At 52.2% G+C, this 23,566-nt stretch overlaps 8 protein-coding genes and 1 non-coding gene across 9 annotated transcripts; 2 read left to right on the plus strand and 7 right to left on the minus strand.

Annotated features, from left to right (window-relative positions):
- Nucleotides 1-4,542: 4,542 nt before the first annotated feature.
- Nucleotides 4,543-5,605, minus strand: ATG5 (autophagy protein 5; the record flags this gene model as incomplete). The annotated part of the gene is made up of 3 exons (XM_051451102.1): nt 4,543-4,736; nt 4,784-5,420; nt 5,486-5,605. 3 exons carry the CDS (start codon nt 5,603-5,605, stop codon nt 4,543-4,545), a joined length of 951 nt encoding a protein of 316 aa, XP_051297765.1.
- A 315-nt stretch (nt 5,606-5,920) lies between these two features.
- On the plus strand, nt 5,921-6,653 carry J4E86_010606 (uncharacterized protein; the record flags this gene model as incomplete). Its single annotated transcript, XM_051451103.1, has 2 exons — nt 5,921-6,255; nt 6,302-6,653. The coding sequence occupies 2 exons, from the start codon at nt 5,921-5,923 to the stop codon at nt 6,651-6,653; spliced, it is 687 nt and encodes a 228-aa protein (XP_051297766.1).
- Nucleotides 6,654-6,978: 325 nt separating this feature from the next.
- Nucleotides 6,979-8,217, minus strand: J4E86_010607 (uncharacterized protein; the record flags this gene model as incomplete). Its single annotated transcript, XM_051451104.1, has 1 exon — nt 6,979-8,217. One exon carries the CDS (start codon nt 8,215-8,217, stop codon nt 6,979-6,981), a length of 1,239 nt encoding a protein of 412 aa, XP_051297767.1.
- Nucleotides 8,218-9,531: 1,314 nt separating this feature from the next.
- Nucleotides 9,532-10,325, plus strand: J4E86_010608 (uncharacterized protein; the record flags this gene model as incomplete). The annotated part of the gene is made up of 2 exons (XM_051451105.1): nt 9,532-9,669; nt 9,720-10,325. 2 exons carry the CDS (start codon nt 9,532-9,534, stop codon nt 10,323-10,325), a joined length of 744 nt encoding a protein of 247 aa, XP_051297768.1.
- Nucleotides 10,326-11,023: 698 nt separating this feature from the next.
- Nucleotides 11,024-11,901, minus strand: J4E86_010609 (uncharacterized protein; the record flags this gene model as incomplete). Its single annotated transcript, XM_051451106.1, has 3 exons — nt 11,024-11,518; nt 11,611-11,740; nt 11,792-11,901. The coding sequence occupies 3 exons, from the start codon at nt 11,899-11,901 to the stop codon at nt 11,024-11,026; spliced, it is 735 nt and encodes a 244-aa protein (XP_051297769.1).
- Nucleotides 11,902-15,323: 3,422 nt separating this feature from the next.
- On the minus strand, nt 15,324-17,276 carry J4E86_010610 (uncharacterized protein; the record flags this gene model as incomplete). The annotated part of the gene is made up of 5 exons (XM_051451107.1): nt 15,324-15,704; nt 15,761-16,157; nt 16,208-16,429; nt 16,482-16,928; nt 17,092-17,276. 5 exons carry the CDS (start codon nt 17,274-17,276, stop codon nt 15,324-15,326), a joined length of 1,632 nt encoding a protein of 543 aa, XP_051297770.1.
- A 759-nt stretch (nt 17,277-18,035) lies between these two features.
- Nucleotides 18,036-18,976, minus strand: J4E86_010611 (uncharacterized protein; the record flags this gene model as incomplete). Its single annotated transcript, XM_051451108.1, has 3 exons — nt 18,036-18,622; nt 18,671-18,699; nt 18,747-18,976. The coding sequence occupies 3 exons, from the start codon at nt 18,974-18,976 to the stop codon at nt 18,036-18,038; spliced, it is 846 nt and encodes a 281-aa protein (XP_051297771.1).
- A 2,743-nt stretch (nt 18,977-21,719) lies between these two features.
- J4E86_010612 lies at nt 21,720-21,806 on the minus strand. The gene has a single exon. It is a non-coding gene; the product is annotated as a tRNA-Asp (tRNA).
- A 913-nt stretch (nt 21,807-22,719) lies between these two features.
- J4E86_010613 (uncharacterized protein) lies at nt 22,720-23,436 on the minus strand (the record flags this gene model as incomplete). The annotated part of the gene is made up of 5 exons (XM_051451109.1): nt 22,720-22,891; nt 22,973-23,097; nt 23,178-23,201; nt 23,251-23,339; nt 23,394-23,436. 5 exons carry the CDS (start codon nt 23,434-23,436, stop codon nt 22,720-22,722), a joined length of 453 nt encoding a protein of 150 aa, XP_051297772.1.
- Between the last annotated feature and the right edge of the window lie 130 nt (nt 23,437-23,566).

The raw sequence follows: 23,566 nt of genomic DNA on the forward strand, positions 1-23,566 counted from the left end.
TCTATCTATAAACGAAGTTCGCATACTATAATCTGGCTTCCGCTCAAGAACGGTGAGTCTTATCTGCTAGGGTCTCGGAATATATCAAGTGGTATTCAAACGCCCCGTCTCTGGGAAATCTTCGATATATCAAGATCTTTGTAACAGTTGCTAACGGGATTAAAGATGTTGCTAAAGCCGCAAAAAGCATTATAGCAGATATAAACTACTACCTGGATTCTGACAGCGCTCAGCTACCGCGGATGGATGAAAGAAGATGGTCTGCTTTGACCCAGTTACTGGAATCACCATGGTTTGAACGTTGCTGGATCCTACAAGAGATGGCAGTGTCTAGAGAATGCCCCGATATGCTTTGCGGCAATCAACAATTGTCGTGGTCGCAATTTGAGAGAGCTATAGAGTGGCTAAACAAGTCTGGCAGTGGGCATCGCACGGAACGTATGGATTTTGTCAACAATATCCAGGAAGTCATCGGCAGACACCACTGGGACTCAGGACGGGAAGAAAGTGTTTCTCACCTGAACGCCCTGCTACACTTAGCAAGCTCATCCCGCGCCACCGATCCAAGAGATAAAGTTTTTGCGCTTCTCGGGCTCAGCAGCGCAAGTCGAGATCCGGAGAATTGGCCGGAAGAAGTAGCACCTGACTATACGAGGTCGATGTTCGAAGTATACGCGGGTGCCGCGAAGTACTGTATCCGGCAAACCGGCAGCTTAAGTATTCTTTCGCAGTTCGTCCACGACAGGCTGGCAGAATCTACTTCACCGTATATATATCTTCCTTCCTGGGTACCGAGATGGGACCTTGAGCACTCTACACGCCGCATCAGTACATTTTCTCTGCATCAGGACCCTGATGGGACTCGCATTCTCAAAGAAAAGCCCCACACAGCATCCATGGATACTGGGGTTGAGATGGGTCAAAATACCCCATTGGGCGTTCTTCGCTTATTGGGTATGCGGATCAACACAGTGAACACTTGTCTCCCTACGGCAATGCTAGATGACACCAAGTTCCATGCAGGAGTGCCAGAGCGTTATGGGGATTATCTGTCGGACCTTCTCCCACGACTATACAGAATATGCAAGAAGCACGTCATACACGCCAGGCATTCATTCGACTTCACGTTCTTCATGGTAACTACTGCAGGCCTGCCGCCTTGGTACTGGGATTTTCTAACGTCAGATCGATCAGACGCGCTGAGAAATTTCGAGTCCATCGTCAACCCTTCGCGAGAAGGATCGGCAGAAGGACAAACACCGTTATCAAATACAGAGGGCTGGCCTACTAATCATTGGACTGCGTCACGCGCTCCATCGCCCAGAAGCCTCACAGTACACCATCCAAACAGCAGCTACATCGCATCACTCCAACCATTGATGAACAGACGCCTTTTCATCACTTCATCGGATACTCTTGGTCTAGGACCAGCAGGCATGATGTCTGGAGATACAGTCGCGATCTTGTTCGGTGGAAACGTACCGTATATACTGAGACCTTCGGAGGACGGCCGATGGAATTTTGTTGGGGAGTGCTATCTCGATGGGTACATGGATGGCGAAGCAATGAAGGGTAGAAGCTATTCGAGAGATGAGTGGTTTGAATTGGTGTAAACGACCACTATCAGCATCAAGGACAGCAGGTCTACTCTTCACCTTTGCAGCGTATGCGAAGACCAAAAGAATCATCGCAACGTCACCGTTGCTGAGCATGGACAAGACAGACCACTTTAGATGAACCTACTAAAACAGCACTACACCAATTTCAACATCACTGAGTCACAATTTATAACATTGATTATTGGCTACACCACAGCCTGTTTCCTTGACCGGAACAGCAGCAGACTGCATGGCCATGACAATTGAGGCAGAAACATTCCCATTCATTCTTGCTTGTCATGGTACATCTTCCAAGTCGTCGACGACGCGGTAAATGACGAAGATGCGAAATGTAGAAAGGAAGAAGCAAGCGATCGGGTCCGGTATGTGCTAGCCTGTTCTGCAGTAAAGCATGCAGCAAGACTGAACTTGGGTTCGCAGATGCTTTAGCGAGGCGAGCTAGAAGAAGCATGACGGCGGTGACGAGGCAATTGTCAACGGCCTGCATGGACGAAGCAAGACGATGAGATGAAGCTTTCTTCGCATAGATAATGTGGCGCTCAGAGTAATTTGGTCGATGCCAGATTTATTGTTAGACGCGCTGTCGACGCTATTAGTGCAGCTCCGAGTCATCTCCTACGTTAACAATTCGATCCAATTCAATGTAATACAACGCGACAGTTTCTTAATGGGTATTTGACTTGTTCATTATTACCACGAAGCCCTCTCAAAGAGGCATTCGCACCACAGTGCCTCCCCAGCAGGGTCAGCCCGAGTTATCCTATACGCGAATATTCAAACACATTATACACAAGCTCTTTGCCCGGTCCACATAACAGCTCTTATGACTTTCGTATCGGGGGTCATGTCTTGTCCGCCTTGAAATCGTACTGCTCGGCTTCGCTCCAACTTCGAATCAAAGGGGGTATCTTATGCCATGCCTTTGCCAGCTTGCCTCTGTGGTGGGTGTTAGGCGGCTGTATGGGGAAAGAATTGGGTGGTTGGGGTGGTTGGGAAAACGTACCTTCTTGTTGATGAACATGGCAATGACGAGGATGGCGACGAGGAAAACAATGACGAAGACGACAATGACACCGGGCTCACGCTGGGCCCAGTTCTTGTCGCGCTTGGCGAGCTGGTGGAGAGCGTACTCGGCGCGAGCGGCGATGGGCATGCTGATGGCGGCCATTGTGTTTGTTTGTGGGTTTCTGGGGTGGAGATGTTAGAAAGGTTGTTCGGTTGAGCAGCTGTGAAGACCTGGAAGGATTCCCGGAGCTTGAGGAGCACAGGCCAGGCGCATTGGGCGCGTGCGATTCACTCCCAAGAGACGTCTCGAGCGTGACGATCTTCGGCCAAGGCTTGTCGCGAGACTGGTCCCGATGGCGGTGATGCGATGCGATGCGACACGACGCGACAGGATGCGACAACGTGACGCGAACTCTCCCCGGCAGCTCCAGAACAAGGCGGCATTGAGCTTACATTTACGAATTGAATCGGTCCACTGTTTGAATATCGAGCTGAGGGAAGCTTTGTTTTGGCTGTTGATGGCAACGGAAGCTGGTCAGCGCGATCGGATCAAACCCACGGAAACGGTCGCTAGGCAGAGGGACTCGGCGATGTTTAATTGAAAGGCGCAGGTCGACAGCGATGCAGCATCAAAGAGTGAGAACGAAAAAGCTCTTAATAGCAAGAGGGTGAATGTCCGCTTTTAAATGCGCCGGCTCGCCGAAAATTTCTGCACAGTTGATGAGGCATTTTGTTTGGCCCCGGGTCCTAGCGGGTTGTCCGGGAGGCTCCAAGCTTGCAAGGGTGGGTGCAGCGTCGCTTCGGCCGGGGAATGGGCGCGGGCCTGGAGGGAGGGAGTAGGGAGCGGTACTTACGTCTGAGGCTCGTCCGAGTGGGTAATGGATAGTGGGCGCTGGGGGATGTTGGAGATTCGGGGCGAGGAGCAGCGTGAAGAGTAGATGAAGGTTGGGTCGGGCCTAGCAACCACCCGCGAGGGTTGAGGGAGCTAGGAGGGAGCTACCCAGTGCAGCCAATGGCGCGACATGCCATCATTTCGTCGTAGATGAGCCGACGATCGCAGCCTCACGTCGGAGATACTCACGTTCGGGGATGAGACTGCACGTGTAGTGATATTGAGTCACTATCTGCTAGTTGCCTGTCACAAGAAGAGCCGCTTTGGAGCTTCACCGGTCGTTGATACCAAGCCATCCACCGTAGCACTCCCAGCACTCCCCATGAACCTCTCGCTCGCGCCTCCACACAGTTGCCCAGGTGCGTCTGGCGCTGCAAGCCGCTGACGCTACTCGTCGGCTCCACTCAGCCAGTACCCCTGCCACCTCTAAACCGTTCTTGTGCGGCAGAAGCAGCATCGATGTCATCGCCCATTGCTTATCGTCCATGACTGATGAAGGCGGCGCGAACCCACTGCACCCTCCGATATCTCGCCAGGGCCGTTTGACACCAGCCGAACCGTGGGCAGCATCAACCGGGCAACAGCAGGCCTAGCGCACCGGAGCCAAAAACAACGCACGTCAATAATGCCTCATTTCCAGACGCTGGCTTCGCGTCGACAGGGCGACGCGCTACGCCGATAGCGCCCAGGCAGACTGGAGACGCGTGGGGTGGCCTTGGTAGCTTGCTGCCGGGATCCTCACTAAGCTTCTGCTGTGCCTGTGCCCCCGCATCTTGGCGAAGCATGGCACACGAGCCCTACACGGCCTTTGAAACGCTGCAGAGCATCACCATGTCACAGGCACCATCAGCAGAAGCAAGTGTCGCGAGCTGCACGCGCGCCTTGGAACGTCTGAGTTGTGTTGCCGCGTCCGCTATCGCGACGCTGCCCGTACTGCCAATATTGTTGCTATCCGGGATCGTGGAATAGCGTCGCCACATGACTCGGCTCCCATGTGACCGCCGTCGCGCAGGCATAAATCCTTATTCAGCCCATCATAACCACCGCAATGTGCAACCAGCCATCGAGATATGCCGTCGCGCGCACCAGCTCCTCCACACTCGCGCTCAGCGGCAGCACCGCTCCGTGCAACACGGCCTGCGCCAGCAGCGGACTGCGTCTGCTCGGAAATAGTGTCGGCAATATCGCGTTCAGTGCTGTCCCGATGGTCTGTGGTTGCCCTGTCTGCGGTCAGCGCCTTCCACACCTACACCGCAATTACACGTACTAGACGACAGGTTCGGCGTCACCAGCCTCTGCACTACTCTCAAACTCCCGGGTGCCGTCTCTTCTTGCACCCCTTCCGACGACGCGTGTGGGAGATAGAGCCGCACTGGTAGATGTCTCAGGTTGACTCCTTGCGGGTTCAGCAGCTTCTGGTTGATGGGGTTGTACACCGCAAAGTCGTGGTTCTTCACTCCGCTCCAGAGCTGCGTGCTGTCTTCTTTGCTTAGAAACATGACTGTCTTTCCTGTTCCTGTCCTGAGGTAGTCGGCCTCCTTCACGCTGTGGATGAACAGATCGTGCATATGCTTGTCGTCGTTATCAAGCTGAACAAGCTGCTCGGACGGGAAGTCGGAGAAGTGTACTGTGAGTCGCCATGGTAAATGTTGACGCTCTTCCTCTGTACTCTCGATCTTGTGCGCTTCCTCAGCTTCTGTATCCGTGTCTGAAGGATACGCGGGCTCAGCGCCAGAGTAGAGGTCGTAGAGGAGACCCAGTGGATAATGCCATTTCAGCGGCACGTCTTCGTAGGATAACCATGCGTCTTTAGGCGTGACATCTGGGTAGATGAGGCTGCGTGCGAAGAAGGCATGTAGTTTGTGTATGAGCAGCCCGAGATACGATATCCGTGGAAACTGTATCTACCTCTAGTCAGCCATAGCACATCCGATGTATCATCGCCAGACTATGTCGACACTGCACGTACTAAGTAAGGATCCGACTCGTCGTACGTGCGACAGTCGCCCTTGTGCAGGCGTATCTCGAGCGGAATACTCCCGTTCCAAGTGCTCTGGCGCAGTCTACTCGCAACGTCTCTCTCAGCCATGGGCGCGAAGCATCCGAGATGGCAGATTCGCCAGCCGCCGTTCTGGTAGCCTAGGCGCAGCTGAGCTGATGGATAGTGGGGTAGGTCGCTGCGCAGGCAAGGCGGAAGGCGCGTTGATGGCGGGGTATGCAGGGGGAGCTTGGGCCTGACGTGCAGGAAACCCTGGGTCTTTTCGCTCGTGCGTGCGTCTCTGCGACAACCCCAGACCGACTGTCGTAGGAAGATGGGCGCTGGTCGTGTCTTCTTCTCCACCCACAACGCATGTATGACGTGACGCCGTAGATGGGTGACTTACTTACGCACGACAGCTGGACCATGGATGTGGCACTTAGCCGCAAACGCTCGCGCCTGACCGTTGACGAGGACGAGGACGAGGTCCAGCGGAGGAGGGAGCCGTCGCCGGCTCTGCCGCCATTGGGCGATGCGCTGAAGAGGTCGAAGACGCAGTGCGAATTGGAAGAGCTAGATATTATAAGCCCCGAGGAAGCCTGGAGCGTGGATGTGGATGCGATACTGGGTAGCAGTACGCTCGCGACTCCTGTAGGCAGTATGCTGGAAGCGCATGATAACTGGGCAAGGTATAAGAGGCGGGCGTCAATAGTTGTTTTATGTGTGCAAGGGAACGTCCAGGTCCATTACGACCTGCTTTGGTAAGATCATCCTGGACCATTTCAAACCACTACTAACAACCTACAGCTCCGCTCTACCAGACCTCTACGCGTTCTCGCCCTCTCTACAGCCCTTCGTCCTCTGCCACGACCCATCAACACATAGACTCCCCTCTTCCGCGCCCTTCTCGCTGCCCCTCATTCAAGCCGCGACACCCTCGAACAACCACTTCGTCCGCCTGGGCCTACTACATCCACTCGGTGGAGGCAAGTTCCCATTGGATGCACTAGTCGTGCTGGATAAGAAGGGCAGAAGAAGACTGGTGCTGCCATTCGGCTGGGGTGCTGGTAAGCATGCGGATACACCTGCCGGACGGAGCATACAGCTACGGTTGATGGCGTTGTTGAGGAGTTGTGTTGCGATGCTAGAACAGGAATAAATAATGATATTGTGGGTATGCTGGTAGCAGACAGATATATTGAGAGGGTTATGGGGATCGTGATGGAGCAGCGTGATGAGTTTCAAGATGTTTCATTGGATGTGTATTACTACTCCAACGCCATACTCCTGCTTTCCTTCCGGGTATCATCGCGAAACAGACCATCTATGAACGCCTATGCCTAGAGGATCTCCGTTAGAAGCAGAGTCATGAAACAAAAGGGATGGTGGGCTTTGGAGACTATAGCCTCGTTGTACCCATGCTCGAATGAGCGCGTATGGACTACAAAAGGCTACAGCGGCTTATGTTATCCTCCAACAAACAATCAGGAGCCAGGTCCAGGACTACCTATGCCCATCGTGGTGTTGTTTATCATGGTCGTGTCCTTTTTTGCAGACTTCGGGGGGTCGACCATAGTCGTGTCCTTCTTTTCCGACTCCGGGGCTTCGAGCATGGTGATATCCTTTGCCGATTGCGAAGGGTCGACCTTGGTCGTATCCTTCTTTGCCGACTGAGGGGGATCATGCATGGTTGTATCCTTTGGCTCCGCTGCGACGTTGCCGCCAGCTTGAGGAGGAGGAGGTGGCTGAGGCTGTCCCCCATTGTCAGACGAGATGACGCCTTGGCTGGCTGTGACGAAGGTCATGTCGGCATCGGTACCGTCCTCGATAAGAACTTCATCATGTTCTATCTCCCGGTCGGTGCCACCCTTCACGGGACGGATCGGGCTAAGGGATGCGAAGGGTGGGTTGAAGGCTTCATCGTCCTCTTCATCTAGCTCCCGGAATCGCGAGTCGCCGCTCGGCAGTAAGCGATTTTGATGCTGGTACCGTCCGGCGCGGGGTGTGAGGGAACTTCCGTCGACGCTTTGCTCAAGAAGGCGGCGACCGTCAAGCTGTTCGAAAGCCGACGCAGCCGAGGGTATGTGAGATGGTGTAAGCGTTACATCGTCGATGAGACGACGCGAGCTAGGACCTCGACCGTGGAGCTCCCGCGAAGCACGACGTCGATGTGCCTTATTCACGCCAACTAAACCCTTCTTGTGAGCTTCGAGCCTCAGCTTGACGTTTGTCTTGACTTTGTGCAGGTATCTGAGCAAGTATCCTGCTGTAACCACTGGCAGTCCACTATAGAAGCTGCTTCCGTCGAAGACGTCTTCATACACAATGATGTGGGTTGCAAAAGTACACATGACCTTTTCGTACTGAGGTAGTGTGAATGCCTTCTGACAGAAATCCACAGTGAACAGCTTGTGATGCTCGACCAAGCTTCTGAGCCCTTCGGGTGTCGATCCATCTTTAGTAAGGGCATTCCTGAAGAACTTGAATGCGAACTTTTCGAGGCACTCCATACCCATCTCAGTCGCGCAGAGATATAGCTGCAGATGCATCGCGGTTGCCGTTGTGCCGCTCGGAACATCTTCATCGGCGAGGCTGTACTTGATACCGATGATGGAACTGGCAACAATCTTGACAACAGCCGGACTGTACTGCTTGGTGGGGATCTCAGCGAGGTTGTCGATCTTTAGTTTAATTAGCCCAATAGTCAAATGATGACCCCCCATGAAATCAGGAGAGGAGAGACAGAGACAATTCTAGACGCGTTTTGACCCATCCAAATTATGTCTAGAATATCAAGTGGGAAGCGCGGGACAACGTTTTCCCAGACCACATTGCTAAGAACTTACATTAGTGTGTATCCAGATGGACCTTGATACTGCCAAGTCCTTGTTGACAGTGAAACTTGTTACCGCATCGGAAGAAGGGAGTGATAAGCCACACTCAAGGTTACGGCGGTCTTGATCGCGTGCGCTGTCGGAAAGTCAGTCGGAATACTTCACTGTACGAAAGACGAGAGGCTATTTTACGTTTCGAAGATCTCATGATCGCCAAAGTCCAGCTTCTCGACGGACAGTTTACCGAGCAAATGATCAACATAGCCAATGTCAGCCGAATTGGTTCCGGTGGTCAGCTCGCCATCTTGCAAGGCGGCGGTTTGTGGCTGCTGTGCTATAGACATCGTGGATTGAAGCGCGTCTAATTCCGCTGGTTGTTGAGACATCAAAGGCAGTTGCTCTAGATGTGTGTGGTGGGGGGCGAAGAGAGCTGGTCTAGACAGAAGTCGAATTGGCTGCAGAATGGCGCAATCACGCACTATGAATATTATTGTGCTGTGGTTGCCTAGCCAGCGTCGTCTGCCTGACTCCTAGAACAGTAAGGAATGGCGGCGAACGTGACGGTCCAGAATGACGTATTCTGCTCAGTGTCGTAGCTTTGCGTTCCCTTCACTCCACCCTCACTGATCAGTGGGCCAACACATTCGACGCGGGTTGATCTTGTGTTGGACGTGTCTATAATGAGATAAGTTCTGACATATACCAAGTTGCGCGGTTCGGTGGTTGATTATGCGTGTTATCGTTCCAAGTTTCGGCTTGACAATTCACTTAGCTGTTTGGTGAGAGGTGACTTTATTTTTGCCTGTGTTCGATCCCGAGATAAACCTACGCTCTCTTTTTTTGCTCGCGATTCCCCCCAGATTGCGTCATACGAAAGGGAGCAAACAGCCCAGCGCGGAGACGGAAGCTAATCCTCCCTAGCTCTTCTCGTATTATAGTGATAGCGTCCAAAGCTCTCTTAAATCACCCACCAGCAGCTAAAGAACCTTCCTGAAGATGGTAAGCACACAGCTCTGTCGCCACGTCGTACAATCCACTCGAGTCTGACTTCATTAGGAGAACATATCGGTCGACCCAAAATCTCTGGACAACTTGGTGAAGCAACTGTTTGTCGGCTTCAGCAAGCCATTGCTCCCGACCCGTTCGCAGGCCAAGTAAGTCCAGATCAGTCTGCCTTTCAGGGTGAGCACTAATCCAAACAATATGCGAGGCAAAGCAGTGCTATCGAAGCGCCAGGGTTGCGACTTGACTTTCATTTGCGACGGCGTTCAGTTCGACGTTCACACTGCTTTCCTTTTGGGTGGCGCAGAGACGATTGAAGAGTATCTACATCCAGCAGGAGTATGTCTCTCCACTCCGAGTAACGTTAATGCCTGCTAAGGATGTGACAGAACGAGCAGAATCCCCCGCGGGTCACTCTCGTCTTCAACGAGAATGATTTCAGCGCTATCATGGTCGATCGCTTTGTCAACTTCGTATACACCAACACTTATCAACTAGACAAAGGTGGCCGCGCGCGGAGCCTGCATCATGCTACATACTTGCCTCCGGGAAAATCAAGCGATGATTTGGCCGTCCAGCTTGATTCATCCATCCAGTTCCACCTCAAGATGTACAACATGGGGGAGCGGCTCAGGTATCAGGAGCTCATGACGGTCGCGCACGCGAAACTTGCAGAGGCGATGCTGTGGGCTAGCAGACTGACTGTTGAGCTTCTGCTGAAAATACTGAGCTGGATTTATGGTTCTCCCGGAGACGAGACGACCAAGATCTGCATGGACCAGACCGGCATACTACGAGACATGGCCGTGGCGTGTACTTTGCGTCATATCTACAGAGGACTATGGCCACTGCAAGATGTCGCAGTCTTCGAGAACGCTACTCAGGAGAAGAAGGAGTTCCGTGAAGAGCTCCGCATGGCTGTTGATACATACAGAGACATCTTGAAGCTGCCGGAGAAAGTCAAGATCGGTAACAAGCGGAAGAGGAGGCGATGAGAGGTTGAGGTCGAGTACCCTAATACGTCTTCAGCGAAATGGTACTGAGCCTAATATTCTCGTATTTTGTGTACGTGGAGAGTAGTATGGCGATGCTTGTTCGCCGCTTCGTTAATGGAGCTCATGTACAGGGCGGAACCACGCAAGGGCATGAAATGTAAGACTGTCTACTAGACGGGACAGTCTTTGGGAAACTTCGGAAGAGACACAGTCGTAATGAAACGTGCCATCCGAATATTATGCGATACAGTGTGGAATGCGATGGATGATAAGGTGACGGAGGAAGGAAGTTTGAAGCATTGGGTGAGGTCGGTACGCCGCGGAGGAGCGCCCCACAACGGCCCCGACGTATCCTGGCGGCGCCGTCACTAGGGGCGGCCGCAACCCGTGTCACACACTACAAGTCTAAAATCAAGGTAGAAGGATACGTTGTCTTAAGAAGTGTCTATTAACATTTAGTAATGTGTGTGCAGCGATATGCGTCACGAATCCTGATTGAACGTGTTCGCGCTCCGATTGTCATCATTGAAATGCCCTGTCTCAAGCGAAATACATTGCCCGCTTCATTGTATCTGCGCTACAGGAACCCATTTCCCCAAGTATCATTGCCAGGAGCACCACCTGTGAACGCCAGACCTTGAACGCCAAACCTAGAAGTATCTTGAATGTGAGTTGACTGAGCAGCTCCCATGCCAGCTTCACTCTGTCTCTATGACGAGTGAGCCTTGAAGCTCATGCTCCATGTGATCGTTGACCTCGCCATCGTCTCCATCAGCAGACACGTCACCCGCGATCAAGTGTACGAGTTCTCCTTTGGTGTAGTCTGACTCGAAGTGCGACTTGTTTCTCTCCAGCATGTTGGCGAACTCTTCGGCGGTGGGCTGGCTCTCGACGAGGGAGTTATGGTAGTTTGTAGCAGCGATGGGCCAGAGCACCGGCATGTCCATCTTTCTCGCGCAAAGGTATACCTTGAGGTGGAACTCTGTTGGTGTATCGTCAACCCGTACCGTAATACTATCGTCTTCGATACCAGGCTGGGCCTTCTTCAGATGTGTCAACTTGTAGTTGTCGAGCTTCTGGGTATGGTCTAGATGGTATTCGACGTCGAGGATATGCTGTATCATCATCTCAACGACAATGAAGTCGTATTCGTGCATAGTCACCACGCAGCGGCTGTTTACTGCAGCGTCCACCTGTCGAGTAGTTAGTTTAGGCTATCGAGACAGCGCGATGTTATCGTGCGTAGCATTGCGGAAGAATGGCTTTCCGCGGAGTTTGAACTGACCTGCTTCCCAATCTCGTCTGAACCGCCTGTAGCAAGATCCTGTGGTAGAGTGCAAGTCGCGCTCTCATTTCCCAGTTTCGCGACAATGGTTACGTGCCTGCGTGCGTTCTTCACGAGTCGGGCGCGCCACCTGCTTTTGTCAGTGAACTATTTATCCAGTCTGATAGGTGTTCGACAATACATTCTATCAGTATTCTCAACCGTTGGATATGCCTCCTCAGGTGACATCTGGCCGGTCGCGATGGCAAGAAACTGCATGTCCGCACCGGGCCGGCAGCTTGTCGACGCCATTGCCGGAGCCTCATCGCGTGTAGGATTATCGACATGTCCAACGATGGCCGCGTGGAGTGATCCGCTGTCACTTGGATTGGGGCCCTGGCTAGCCATATCGCTTGGTGAGCCCGATAAAGATGTGTAGAAGCTGAGTCGTAGTGGAAGTAGAATTCAGATGCGTAGACAACAGGAAGTGGAGGGGCAGAGTGGGAAGACAGTGAGCGTCGAAACTAGCGCTAGTAGAGATGGGGTCACATGCGTAGGCTCCAATGTGCGAGGGTGGAGTGTGAGCGGAGTCAGAAGCGGCTTCAGTCTTTCACTCCCTGTGTGTTTGCAGTTTGTGAGCGCTTATGTTTATGAGCGACACCTTCTTAGCATCACCATATAGCTATCGATTTTTCGAATCTTCCGTATCCCTTCACCCCACAGTAGCTTGTACCATCAGCTGAAGTTCTATATGAAGACTTACAACATGGGCGGCATCTTCCAGTATCTGTGTTGATAGCTGTTGCGCCCACCAGGATGGCAGCGGAAATACTGGAGAAGAGCTTGATTGGCGCAGGAATTACTGAGAGCCCCGTGAACTGCACATATAATACATCTGAGCATCCGCATCCTATCTTACAGTTCTGATACTTCCGGCTGAGGAAGCCACGAGATGACGATCCGTAGAGAGTGACATGGCGGCGGCCGGGAGACAGGTTGCAGGCTATTTGCAGGGTGTTGGAGCGTGTAATCGATATAAACCGTAGCATAGCCGTAGGAAATCTGCTCAATGGCCGTGTTACTGATGTGAAGCGTGTGATGCGCGGTTGCAGGAAGTGCGAAGGCACGTCTCCGTGAGGGTGGCTGGCGACTAGCGTGGTTCGCCACCCTGCCGCGACGACACATTAACGGAAATCCATCTCATATACGTGAATGTTGACTACGGCGCTCACAACGGTACGAATCTATGACGATGCAATCATCTGTAGACGTATTCCTGACCATGACGCTAGAATGTCTTGTGACGGACGAGAGTATCAAGCTTCTTGCTAAGGCTTGCAGAAACCTAAAGAAGATATCTCTACCCGGGTCTAGGAGTTCTGAACTTGGTGATCAAGGCTTGATCCATCTCATTTCGTTCTGTCAGAGCCTTACCCATCTGGAATTTTCCGGTTCTGGCGTTACAGAAGTCACTTTCGAGCAATGGATTGCTCACCCAGATTGGGCGCCGAACTTGAAGAAACTACGGCTCAACGACCTTTCTTACAATAGAAAACCCATGCGTGCGTTGCGAGAGTTTGGAAGGACGCGACCGACACTACCCATCGAGCTGGTTACCCGTTCACAATTCAAGAAGTGGGATACGTGGTATCTGGAGACCAGTCACGATACGTACAAGAACGGGAGAAAGGTGTCTTCTAGTCTTCCTACTGTTACTTAAGCTACATCTAGGCGCGCTCGGCCACACATACTCGTCTCAGTTTACCCCGTCTTGCGTTAGGTAAGTAGCTTCTTGTACCTAACAAATTATCTAAGATACACACATGTTTATAGGTTCACAGGACTAGAAACGGATTGCTTATCTCGAGGTTGCAGTAGGTTAAGCGAGTTGCATTGATATCGTAGATAATAATTAGCTGTTCTAACAACTCCCGCGGAGAATTCCAAGGGTTTAAATTGCTGCACCCAGTTCTTTCCTCGGAGGTAGTCAGCTCGTCGGTATACCACACTAGCTGCCTAGGCGTTCGGAGGACATGCGCTGCACAATAGGCTTACGGCTTAGAGCCCAGCTAACTTTTGAAGTCTTACACGATAAGCTCCCTACAACAAAGTCTCACTACTTCCAAGAAGAGCAAATCCAATAAAGTCTTACAAAATAGCGCATCACTACATGTGTCAGAGAATTGGGAGGTTGGTGAGTCTCACCGAGTGTCAGCCGTAGGGACAAGACGGCGCGATGCGGAGCGCGCTAGAGACGCGTCGACACGAACACAATATAAAAGGTGAGATATCCGAAACCTTCCACCCTGTGCTCGATATTGTTAGTCTTCACTTTCCTTCTGGCAGTTATGCCGCCAGCTCGCACGCAGAATACGGACGTAACTCCAAAACGCAACTACGCCAAACTAGGCTTCCCCGTAGTCTCACGAGACGAAGCTTTAGCAGCCGCTACAAAGGCAGTGATAGCGATAACTCCAAAGCTACCTCTGCGCAAGAAGATATCCAATCGATCCTGTTGCGTGAAGACGCGGTCATGCTCAACACGGACCCGCGATTCACCGCCGTCTCCTCCTGCCAGTCTACCAATAGCGTCCACTGTACTTGAAGAAAGCAAAGGCGAGGTTTATGGCTCTGACGTTGATAGGAAAGGCTTTGAAAGAGACTATGATATCCGTGGATGTCTATGCGGGCGCGATTGCGCCGCTACACTTCTGACTGATGTCCAAACATGGCGGAAACCAATTCATCTTCCACTCGAGGATCACACAGCTATGGAACCGGAATGCCATAATGAATTCGACGATAGGAGCATAAGATGCGATCGGTGTGGGCCGGAACGACAGCTCGATGTAGGCTTGTAAGTCAAAAGGATTCGACGTGTCTTTCTTGGTAAAAATTCCGCTAACACCTTGAAGCATGGACGACGACGCTCTCATGGCAGTGGAAATGAACGGAAGGATAAAGCATATTTACTCTGAAGGTACGTAAGTCGGAAATTTTACCTGATGTTCTACAAGAAGCAGCTGTGCTGATAGCGTACCCAGTAACACCTCGATTTTATAACTACACTAAAGAAGAAGAAGAAAAAAGACACAAGACAGCTAAACTTCACACAGAGCAAAGTCTGGTTCATCTCATCCACCACTGTCCCGGTTTACAGTCCGCTCACTTAGACCATTGCCGCAGTCTTAGCGTCCTGTTCGCACTTATGTCTTCGTGTCCTTCACTCCTTAGCATAAAGTTATCCGGAAATCTACGAAACCCCTGGCCAGTCGATTTCGAGGCCCTCGCTGAGCATCCAGAATGGGTACCCAATCTGCGGGAACTGAGTTTGTCGTGGACTGGACTGTTGAACTATACTTACGGACGGATAGACGAGGGAATGGGGCCAGCCCTGCGCAAACTTGCGAATGCGAGACCGAATCTCATCTTCAGCATTACTTCGGGTGTGAAAGTAATTTGGGCCAGGGTCCCAAGCTGGATAGAACTGAAGTAATATAGAAAACATAGGAATACGATGGGTTCGACGGTGTTCGATTCCAGACGACACGAAGAGGCTTCGTCCTGGATTTCAAGATATAGCTGAGTTAAAGCAGTCATGTCCTGTCTCGACCAGAACAAGAGATATAGCAATCGTATAATTTTCTATCGAGAATACTAGCAGGTCATATGAAGCAAGAGCATCAGCCAAATCACTTGGCTCGCAGCCATCCGATCTTCGCCGGTTCCCACATCTACGCATTCTCTCGATGAACCTTCTGCTCCTTCTCCCCCAGCGGCCCCTCTACACCCGGATGAACACTCTTCCTCCTCTTCTCGTCTCTCTGTTGCCGGCTTTGGTCGAGACTTTGCGCAAACTTCGAGTTGGCCCTGATCTGTGGACCCTTCCAGTAGACAATGTAGATGGGTAGGGTAACCAGAAAAGCAAGGCACGCTAGGATAGTGGAAGCGTATTGCAACGGCCGGCCGGGAATGTTCGAGTAAAGCGGTGTTGAGTATAGAGAAGCGATACCAGCCAGGGCATCACGAGCGAGGTCGTTGCCACCGGTTGCGGAGGAAGCGTAGGGGCCGTATGCAGCGGTTTGGTAATCGATTGAAGACTGGTAGATTGCATACTGGGAAGTATTAGCCACTGAACACCGAGCACTCCATGAAAGGCTCCAAAACTTACGTTCGCCATGCCAACCATTGCCGAGAAGATCATCGGCGCGATCCAAGGAATGCCATAGTCTGGGCCAAGTGATGTCCACGCAAACCCAAACAAGCCGATAGTCTCCAGCGGAGCGAGGAACAGTAACCACCAAAGTCGAGCCTCCGGTTCGACTGATCCTGGATTCTGTCGTCGTTTCTTCCGGAAACTGATGATCGACGGCATGTATGAAGCGTAAGCCAGGAAGTAACTGATCAAGATGGGAAGGAAAGCTAGACCTGCGCCAACGACGCCAAAGCCCCATTGTTCATAGACGGGACCGAAAGACTCCAAGAATGTGAAGATCAGGGCGTCGCTGAAACCACTGAGGAGGGAGAGCCATAGGACGATTGGTTCGGTAAAGAACATGTAGAAAGGTCTATCTTATCATTAGCATCGAAGCCATCAAGTCTTGAAGCCGTTACATACCTCCAGAAGATAGTGCCGACCTCTTTGAAGCTCATCTTATGGCCACCTCGGATCTCATTTGGGCCATAGATATTCGGGTCTTCACCTGTCTTACGTCGTCTCTTCGCCTCACGGTCCAATAGGATTGTCGAGCGAGTCTCGGGGTTGCAGACAAAGTGAACGAGCTGGACGAAGCCTCCGATGATGAGCTGGACCCAGAATATCCACTCGACCGACTTGTACCTAGAGAGCTAAGTCAATAACTGTCAACAAAACTTGTTAATGATTTACTCACCTTTCTACGAACGCTCCGATGATCGCACCAACAACGGACCCGCCCACAGATGATAGCACTAGGAATGCGACAGCAAACTCTTGTTCATCCGGCTCCCACATGTCGGCGAGTACACCAAGCGTGACCGAGCCGCCAGCCGTTGATAAGCCTCCAAGCGTCCGGACCACCACATATGTCGCATAGTTCTTCGACAAAGCGGCTGGTATTTGCCAGAGGTTGACAAGGAACAGACTGAGTTGCTGGATGGGCCATCGTCCATACTCTTCTGACCAGGGAGCCCAAAGTTCGCAACCGATACCGTAGGCGATCAAAAACGCTGCCTGTGGGACGCGAGCTGCTTGTTCGCTGACACCATGATGTTCAGACACGGCGCTGACGGCATGCGAGTACATGGACGCATTCGTGTTGATGCTGATTTGGATGAAGAAGACGACGATGAGGATCTGCCTATCGTGGAATCATTGTCAGCGCCGTACATTGAACATCGCAACACGGAGAGAGTGATTGCGAGGAGGTTGTAAGCCCATGGTAGGCTCTCGACATGCGCAGCCACAATGGTCGGGTCTCACGGCAAAGCGGCATCCAGACAAGAGACATAAGCTCAACTCACCATTTGCGCCAAGTTGGGAACGAGTAACCAAGCTTGTCCCAAGCATCACTGTCTTGTAGCTCGACTTTGTCGCCTGTGATGATTCGGTCCGTCTTCTCTTGCTCAAGTTCTGTGCCTTCGCCATAGTTGGGGTCGCGCTCTGTGTCAGGCACAGCTGTCGGCTTGCCATCGTCTACGGTAGCCATATTTGAGTCCGCACGTACGTAGGAGGATGATTGAGAGAAAGGGGTGTGAAAGGCGGAAAACGAAGAAGTGTACGAGATATACTTCACACCATCTCGCCCACAGTGCATACGCCTCTTCGCCTTTCGCTCACCCTCTACGCGACATCAGGCTGCCCGTTACTCCGTGCCTCTGATGTCAAGAGGCGGCTGGTTACATCTTCGGTAAGCTTACTCCGCCAATGTGAGGCTTGTCATTTTGAGCCAAGGCATACACAGCCGTGGCAGCCAAGAGTAATCAACTGATCGCGGGGTAAATAAGGGTGCATCGACCGATGATGGGGAATGCGATGTGCGTGATGTTTCCCATGTTTGGTCGATGCGGGTGTTGGGCCAAGAGAAGGAATGAGGCATGGCGTCATAGGCGTTCTGTACGCTGCGGTTACGCGGCGTCGACCAGGAAGTCGGATCCTGCTCATACAGTCGATACATGCAGAGTGCCTGGCGCGGAGTTTGATGCCGGTTTGCGTGATGTCATGCACCCAAGCAGTTGTTTAGGAGATGAGTGTGAAAGGATGTCGACACGTGGTGGACGGGCCCACGAATGGACGGCAGGCGCGCTAGGCGCACGCGACCTGGCAACACCGATCAGAGAGTGGTAATTCGCGGCATAGATGGGTAAAACCCGACACGTACCTCATGGGGATCGAATTACTATTAGGAGCACTTTTGCGACCGACTATCGTCCACCAGCTGTGCCATATTTACCGTTGCCCTGTCTGACTACCTCCCCTGCGGGCTCAACAGCAGCGCCGTTATCGCATCAACACACGCATAGAACTTCTGTCCAACCTCTGGCTGGGCGAGGTATGCCGAAGTCTTCTCCTTAATCAGTTCTTCGTGACTCCACTCCTCCAGTGGCACATCCTCTAAACCCGTCACATCAAACCGAAAGTACTTCATCCAGTTGCGCTCCATCAACGCAGCATGTTCGGCCTCAAATCTATCACCCCACGATCTTGCTTCAGCCTTCCTATCCTCAACGCTGTTCGCCATTTCGGGAATCTCGTTTTTGCGATTCAGGCCGACGCCCGTCCCGACCGAGACAATGATCATCATGTCGTTCGCATATCGGAACAGCTTCCTACATTCATACAGGATGTCGCGAACTGGGTTGTTCTTTGTAGTCCCATGATCAACGAGACCTTTCTCGATTACGAAGCGTTGCGGAACTCCTGGCTCGGATTGCACGTATCGTGGGGCTGCTGAGGTCGCCTTCATCGCTTGCCATATGGGCATGTTCGGTTCCAAGTCCGGTCCAGTTATGCGCCGTGTTTGGTATGATCGGATAAGAGCAGCTTTGTTCGTGCCTTCAATTCGTTAGTGAATTTTACCACGCTTCTCACTCCAGTACGTACCGATATCCATTTGTGTCGTAATTGCGAAACTTTATCGAGTCAGTATGTACGTCGCGGATGAATAGGCTTTACTCACACGTCGCCCGAGTCGGGCCGTCCATCTAGGAGTACTTCGTCCGGGTTGCCTAGCTCCTGCTGAACCACGCTCTTGATTTCGTTCTCTAACGCGCTGTCGTCAGGCTCCTGTATCTGTGCATGAGGGTCGAGATATCTGAAGTAGGCCCTTTTATTGTCGAACACTTGTTTGGCGATCTGCTTGTAAGCTTCTCTTGCTCTGTGGGCTTGCATGCGCAATCGACATAGCATGATGGCTATTATACCGCCAAGAGAACTGCCACCTGTCAAGTCGAAAATCTGGTGGCTGTCTAAGCGCTGCCCGACTTTGACGCAAATCGCATTGACGAGCGATTCAACTAAAAGGAGAGCAGATAAGCCCCGGATACCGTCACCGTCAATGGAAAGCAGAATCTTCGTCTCTCTCGTTCTCGAAAGGATGGCTGGTAGAGGTGCTGCTTGGTTTGGTGTCGGATCATGTAAGGCGGGATCGATGTACTGCGAAGATGGGCGCATATTGTTTTCAGGAGCTGCTTGGACAGTGGGAGTCGATTCTGGCGGTATTTGGGTGGCGCCAGTTGGCGCCGCAGCTTGAAATGCGTACGGGGAAGCATACACGGTTGCTGTCGTTGCTGACGAAGGCGTACTATGGTCGCGTGGCGAGCCGAGGAGAGCATTCTCAACCACCGTTGACGGTGAAGGTGTCATGAGACCTGCTACCGTAGTATGGGTGACAATCGGTTGTGATGGAGCCTGGCCGTATATGGGAGCTAGTGGTGGAGGCCCTGTAGCAGAGGGAGGTGGAGACGGCCATGGAATGTATCCAGAGTAAGGATCCCGGATAAGTCGCAACTCTGCTTCTTCTGCAACGCGTCGGACATCCGGATCTTGAGCCTTGCTTCGATACGTTAGTCTCACTACGGGTGATATCTGGAGAAGACGCGCGACGTACTACTTCACGTAGCTGACGTCCCAAGGCTCCCAGCGACCGGACAGCAAGAACTGTATCGAGGAAGGAAAGGCGGAGTCATGAAAGTAGTGTGTGCCCTCTACCGCCGAGTAGCGGACACAGCTGAAGTCCACCGGAGTCCACGACATGCTGTTGTATGGTGGTTATAGCGCGTACCAGTGGACAAGCCGGTAGACGGAGAGCTGGAATTGAGGCAGCACTCAGCCTTGTACTGGCAATCTAGTGAGAGCAGCGGTGGATCAGACGGCAGTCCTAGGAAACATGCGGTAAGCCACTAGCTGCCGCTGGGAGCTAGACCGTTAATCAGGATGAAGTCGCTTCTGAGAAGGGCTATTGTATAGCCAATCGCTACGCGACAAACGGCCCGCCTGCAAGGTATGCTCTGCGCCAGCTCGTCAAAATATGCTGCCATGCGTAGCGCTTCAGCGAGAATGCGGCCGCGTTTGACCGGCCAGGCGAGGCCCTGTACGGGCAACGTGTATGGACGAGGCCGCTCGGCAATTGGGCAGTTTGATGGATCTGTGAGACAAGGGCTTTGTGATACCCGGCCCATCCCTGCGTGTGCGTTCGTCACGAAAAACTCCCATCGCAGAGGCGATCGGATCGATCGCCAGGCTCAAAGTATACTGATAAGGGGAGATCTCGGGTCAAGGGTGTATGCAACTGCTGAACATCGCGACTGCCTAGGTGAAGACGGGCGATTCGCTAGCGGCTAGTGCATGACCATCGCTGGATTGGTCCACGCCCGCGGCCCGCAGCGTTCCGCTTGCTCGGCTCTCCCCCTCAACAGCTTTTCACTCTTCAGCCACACATAGCCCTTTCGCGACACGAGTGGATTTGGACAGCATCTTGCGGCGTTGAGCTTAAACTTGAACTTTCCCGAAAGAGTTGGCGTGAACGACTGCACGGTGACGGCGTAGTCGAACAAAGAACCTGGTCCCACCTGAGCAACGTTGGGGAAACCACTACAAACACCATTCGTCCAGAATAGACATGGAGTCAGGACAGAATCCACTCGGAACACTTTCGATTCTAGCAGTGGAACTGCGCGAGGCCATCTGGTCATATGCACTCACCGACACCACGATCGTGTACCATGCAATTACCGAAACGGTGCCAATCCCACTACTCGGCTGTTCCAAAGCGATTCGTGAGGAAGCCATATCCACAATACTCCGAGAGCGAAGCGTCACGTTCCAGACGCATGCTGCACTATCGGGCTTGCTCACGAATCACAAGAGCCAGCAAACAACAGACACGATCAAGGATGCGATAGCCCCACAGAGTCCAGCTAGATTGCCGAAGAAGATCAGGTTGAAACTGTTCTCCGAGAACCAGAAACTGTTCAAATGTACCGAGAGCAATTGGCTGGAGTATACAGAGGAGGAGCCGAAACTTGCAAGAGAACTTGATGGTTGGCGGGAAGCGCTGCTTCAATATCCTATTACACATCTCACAACAATAGTCATGGACTGCAATTCCAGTCCCACATACCATGGCGGACCGGGTTATGCACTTCCATGCATGAGTACGTTCGTAAAGCGTGTAGCGACGCGAATTCGCATGGTGTCAAAGGGAAGATGCCAAATTTTACTAGTCGCACCGCCGGGCACCGTGAAACAGCTTATCTGGCATGCTGGCTCAGCCTCCTTTCTGAGGAGCTGGACGCCAACCGACGACGGCTGGTCTGCAAGGAAGATTCAAGAAGCGCTCGATAAAACGGTCGTTGCTAATCCGTCCCCACCCACGCAACGGAGCAGAAAGCGACGACGGACTACGGCAACGATGGAGTAGATTTCTGTCAAGATAGAGTAGACTTTTGTACATATCGTGAAAATCTTTACGTTCCTTCTTATAACTTATTACTCGCATACGAAGTTACTGGCATTATTGCAGGCTTATAAAGTTTGGTATTGTGCATTACTTACTCGGGGCAAAAAACATCGTCACGAGTTTCCCCCCGAATTGACTTTCATGGCCATGGTGCAGAAGCCCACCCGAAGCAAAAAAAGAATGCATGGAATGCTCTCCAGCGGGGAATTGAACCCCGGTCTCCCGCGAGTTGTCTGTGAAGATGACAAGCGGAAATACTGACCACTATACTACTGAAGATTGAGCAACCGAGATGGTTGAGTAGGTGATTCGATGGGAAAACGGAAAACAACACAATCTATATTTGCATTATTGTTGACTGCGCAGAAACGGCTGCCGCTTCGACCTCTTGCTGCGTTATCACCTGGCCAGGCAAAAGTTGTGCGTGCTGCAAACTCATGTGCGGGCGGCTAGCCAGCCCTGGAGGGGCTATTTTAGTTACGGCACATGGCAGGCGAATAGATCAAGGCTGCTTACATAAGCTCCTGCAATCATCCAGAACCCATTAACACTGTCCGAATTGGTATACTTAAGTACAAAACCATGGCCCGAGATCACGGTATGTATCAGCTGGCACTATGCCAACACGTAAAGACTCGCTCGAATCGAAACTTGGGTATTCTATGTGTACTCACTGACCAAAAGCGCATTCTGTTCTATCACGCCTAGCTGTCACTTTCCTCATTGATTGAATCCCTTTGTCCATGCTCATCCTAGAAAGGCCATGTTCGCACACCCTGCGTTCTATATACTGGCTCACTGGAAATATTTCGTGCTTACGCATCTATACCACAAGTCACACTTAGTCTCCACAGACATTGAAATGCGACTGCATGTTGTGTTGAAAGTACACTCAGGGGGCTTTGTGCATGTGAGCGATCTGGCGTCACGGACATGCAACATCTTGGTGACACTTGGAAAACATCCATAACGCCACACCCATCACGAGGGCATTGTGCACACCAGGATTTGGTTTTCGAAGCATATTCATTTCTCGCCGAGTCGATTCGTCGTGAAGACTCTAGCTTTATTCGTTCATGCAACCCATGCTCATTTTCTTTCATGAGCTCCGAATCCCACAGAAGATGATGAACCGAATGAAGTAAAACTCCGAACCAATTCACATGCACCACGCTCTTCAGTATTTCATGATCTATGCCTCGGTGGCAGCGGCCTGAGCCTTGGCACCCCTGGCCTTGGTGGGCTTGGACTCCTTGACGGGCCTCTGGCTCTTGCGGATGGCGGAGGCCTTAGCGACGGCGTCCTGGCGGAGGTCGGGGCGGTAGTTGCGCTTGGTGGTGGAGTTGACGATGGCGGAGTATGTCCTACGTTGGTCAGCGAGCGGTCTTTGATATGCAGTATCGGCGCAGTCGAGCGAGGACAGCCGTGGCTTGGAGAAGACGTACTTGCGGGTGGACCTGCTGGGGCCGAAGGTGGTGGTCTGGATGGCAGATGCGGGCTGGTGGTGCTTGTCGGCCTTCTTGATGAGAAGAGTGACACCACCCTCGGGGCCGGGAATAACACCGATAGCCTATTCCAACGTTGTCAATACCGTGTCTTGTGTTGGTTCGCATGTGCGCGCGGCGCATTCGTGGTTCCTGGTAATCGTACCTTGTTGGCAATGGAGCCCTCGTTCTGAGCAGAATTAGTCAACTGATCCCAGGAATCCAATCTCCATGCATACCTTGCGGCTGTAGACGTTCCTCAGGTTAAGAGGATCGCGCGAGAACTGGACACCGTTCGCCCTCTTGACGAGCGTGGAGCTGCGTCCCTCTGCCATATGTCAACCCCAGTCCCTCCCAATGCGCGTCCCAGTCTTTCACTCACTGGTAACCTCCCAGGCAAGATCGTGCGAGATAGTGGTGGCCATTGTGTCTGTATGGAATGTGGATACGGACGATGTCGATTGCTTGACGTTGGGAAAGTTCGCCAATATTGAATCGAGGGCCCTCGTCTGCATTACCGCATGCGCTTAGTGCGTGTTTCGGGGATGGATCAAC

Source organism: Alternaria arbusti (assembly GCF_024043155.1).
Source record: "Alternaria arbusti strain BMP 1465 chromosome Unknown scaffold_23, whole genome shotgun sequence".
NCBI classification, from domain to species: domain Eukaryota; kingdom Fungi; phylum Ascomycota; class Dothideomycetes; order Pleosporales; family Pleosporaceae; genus Alternaria; species Alternaria arbusti.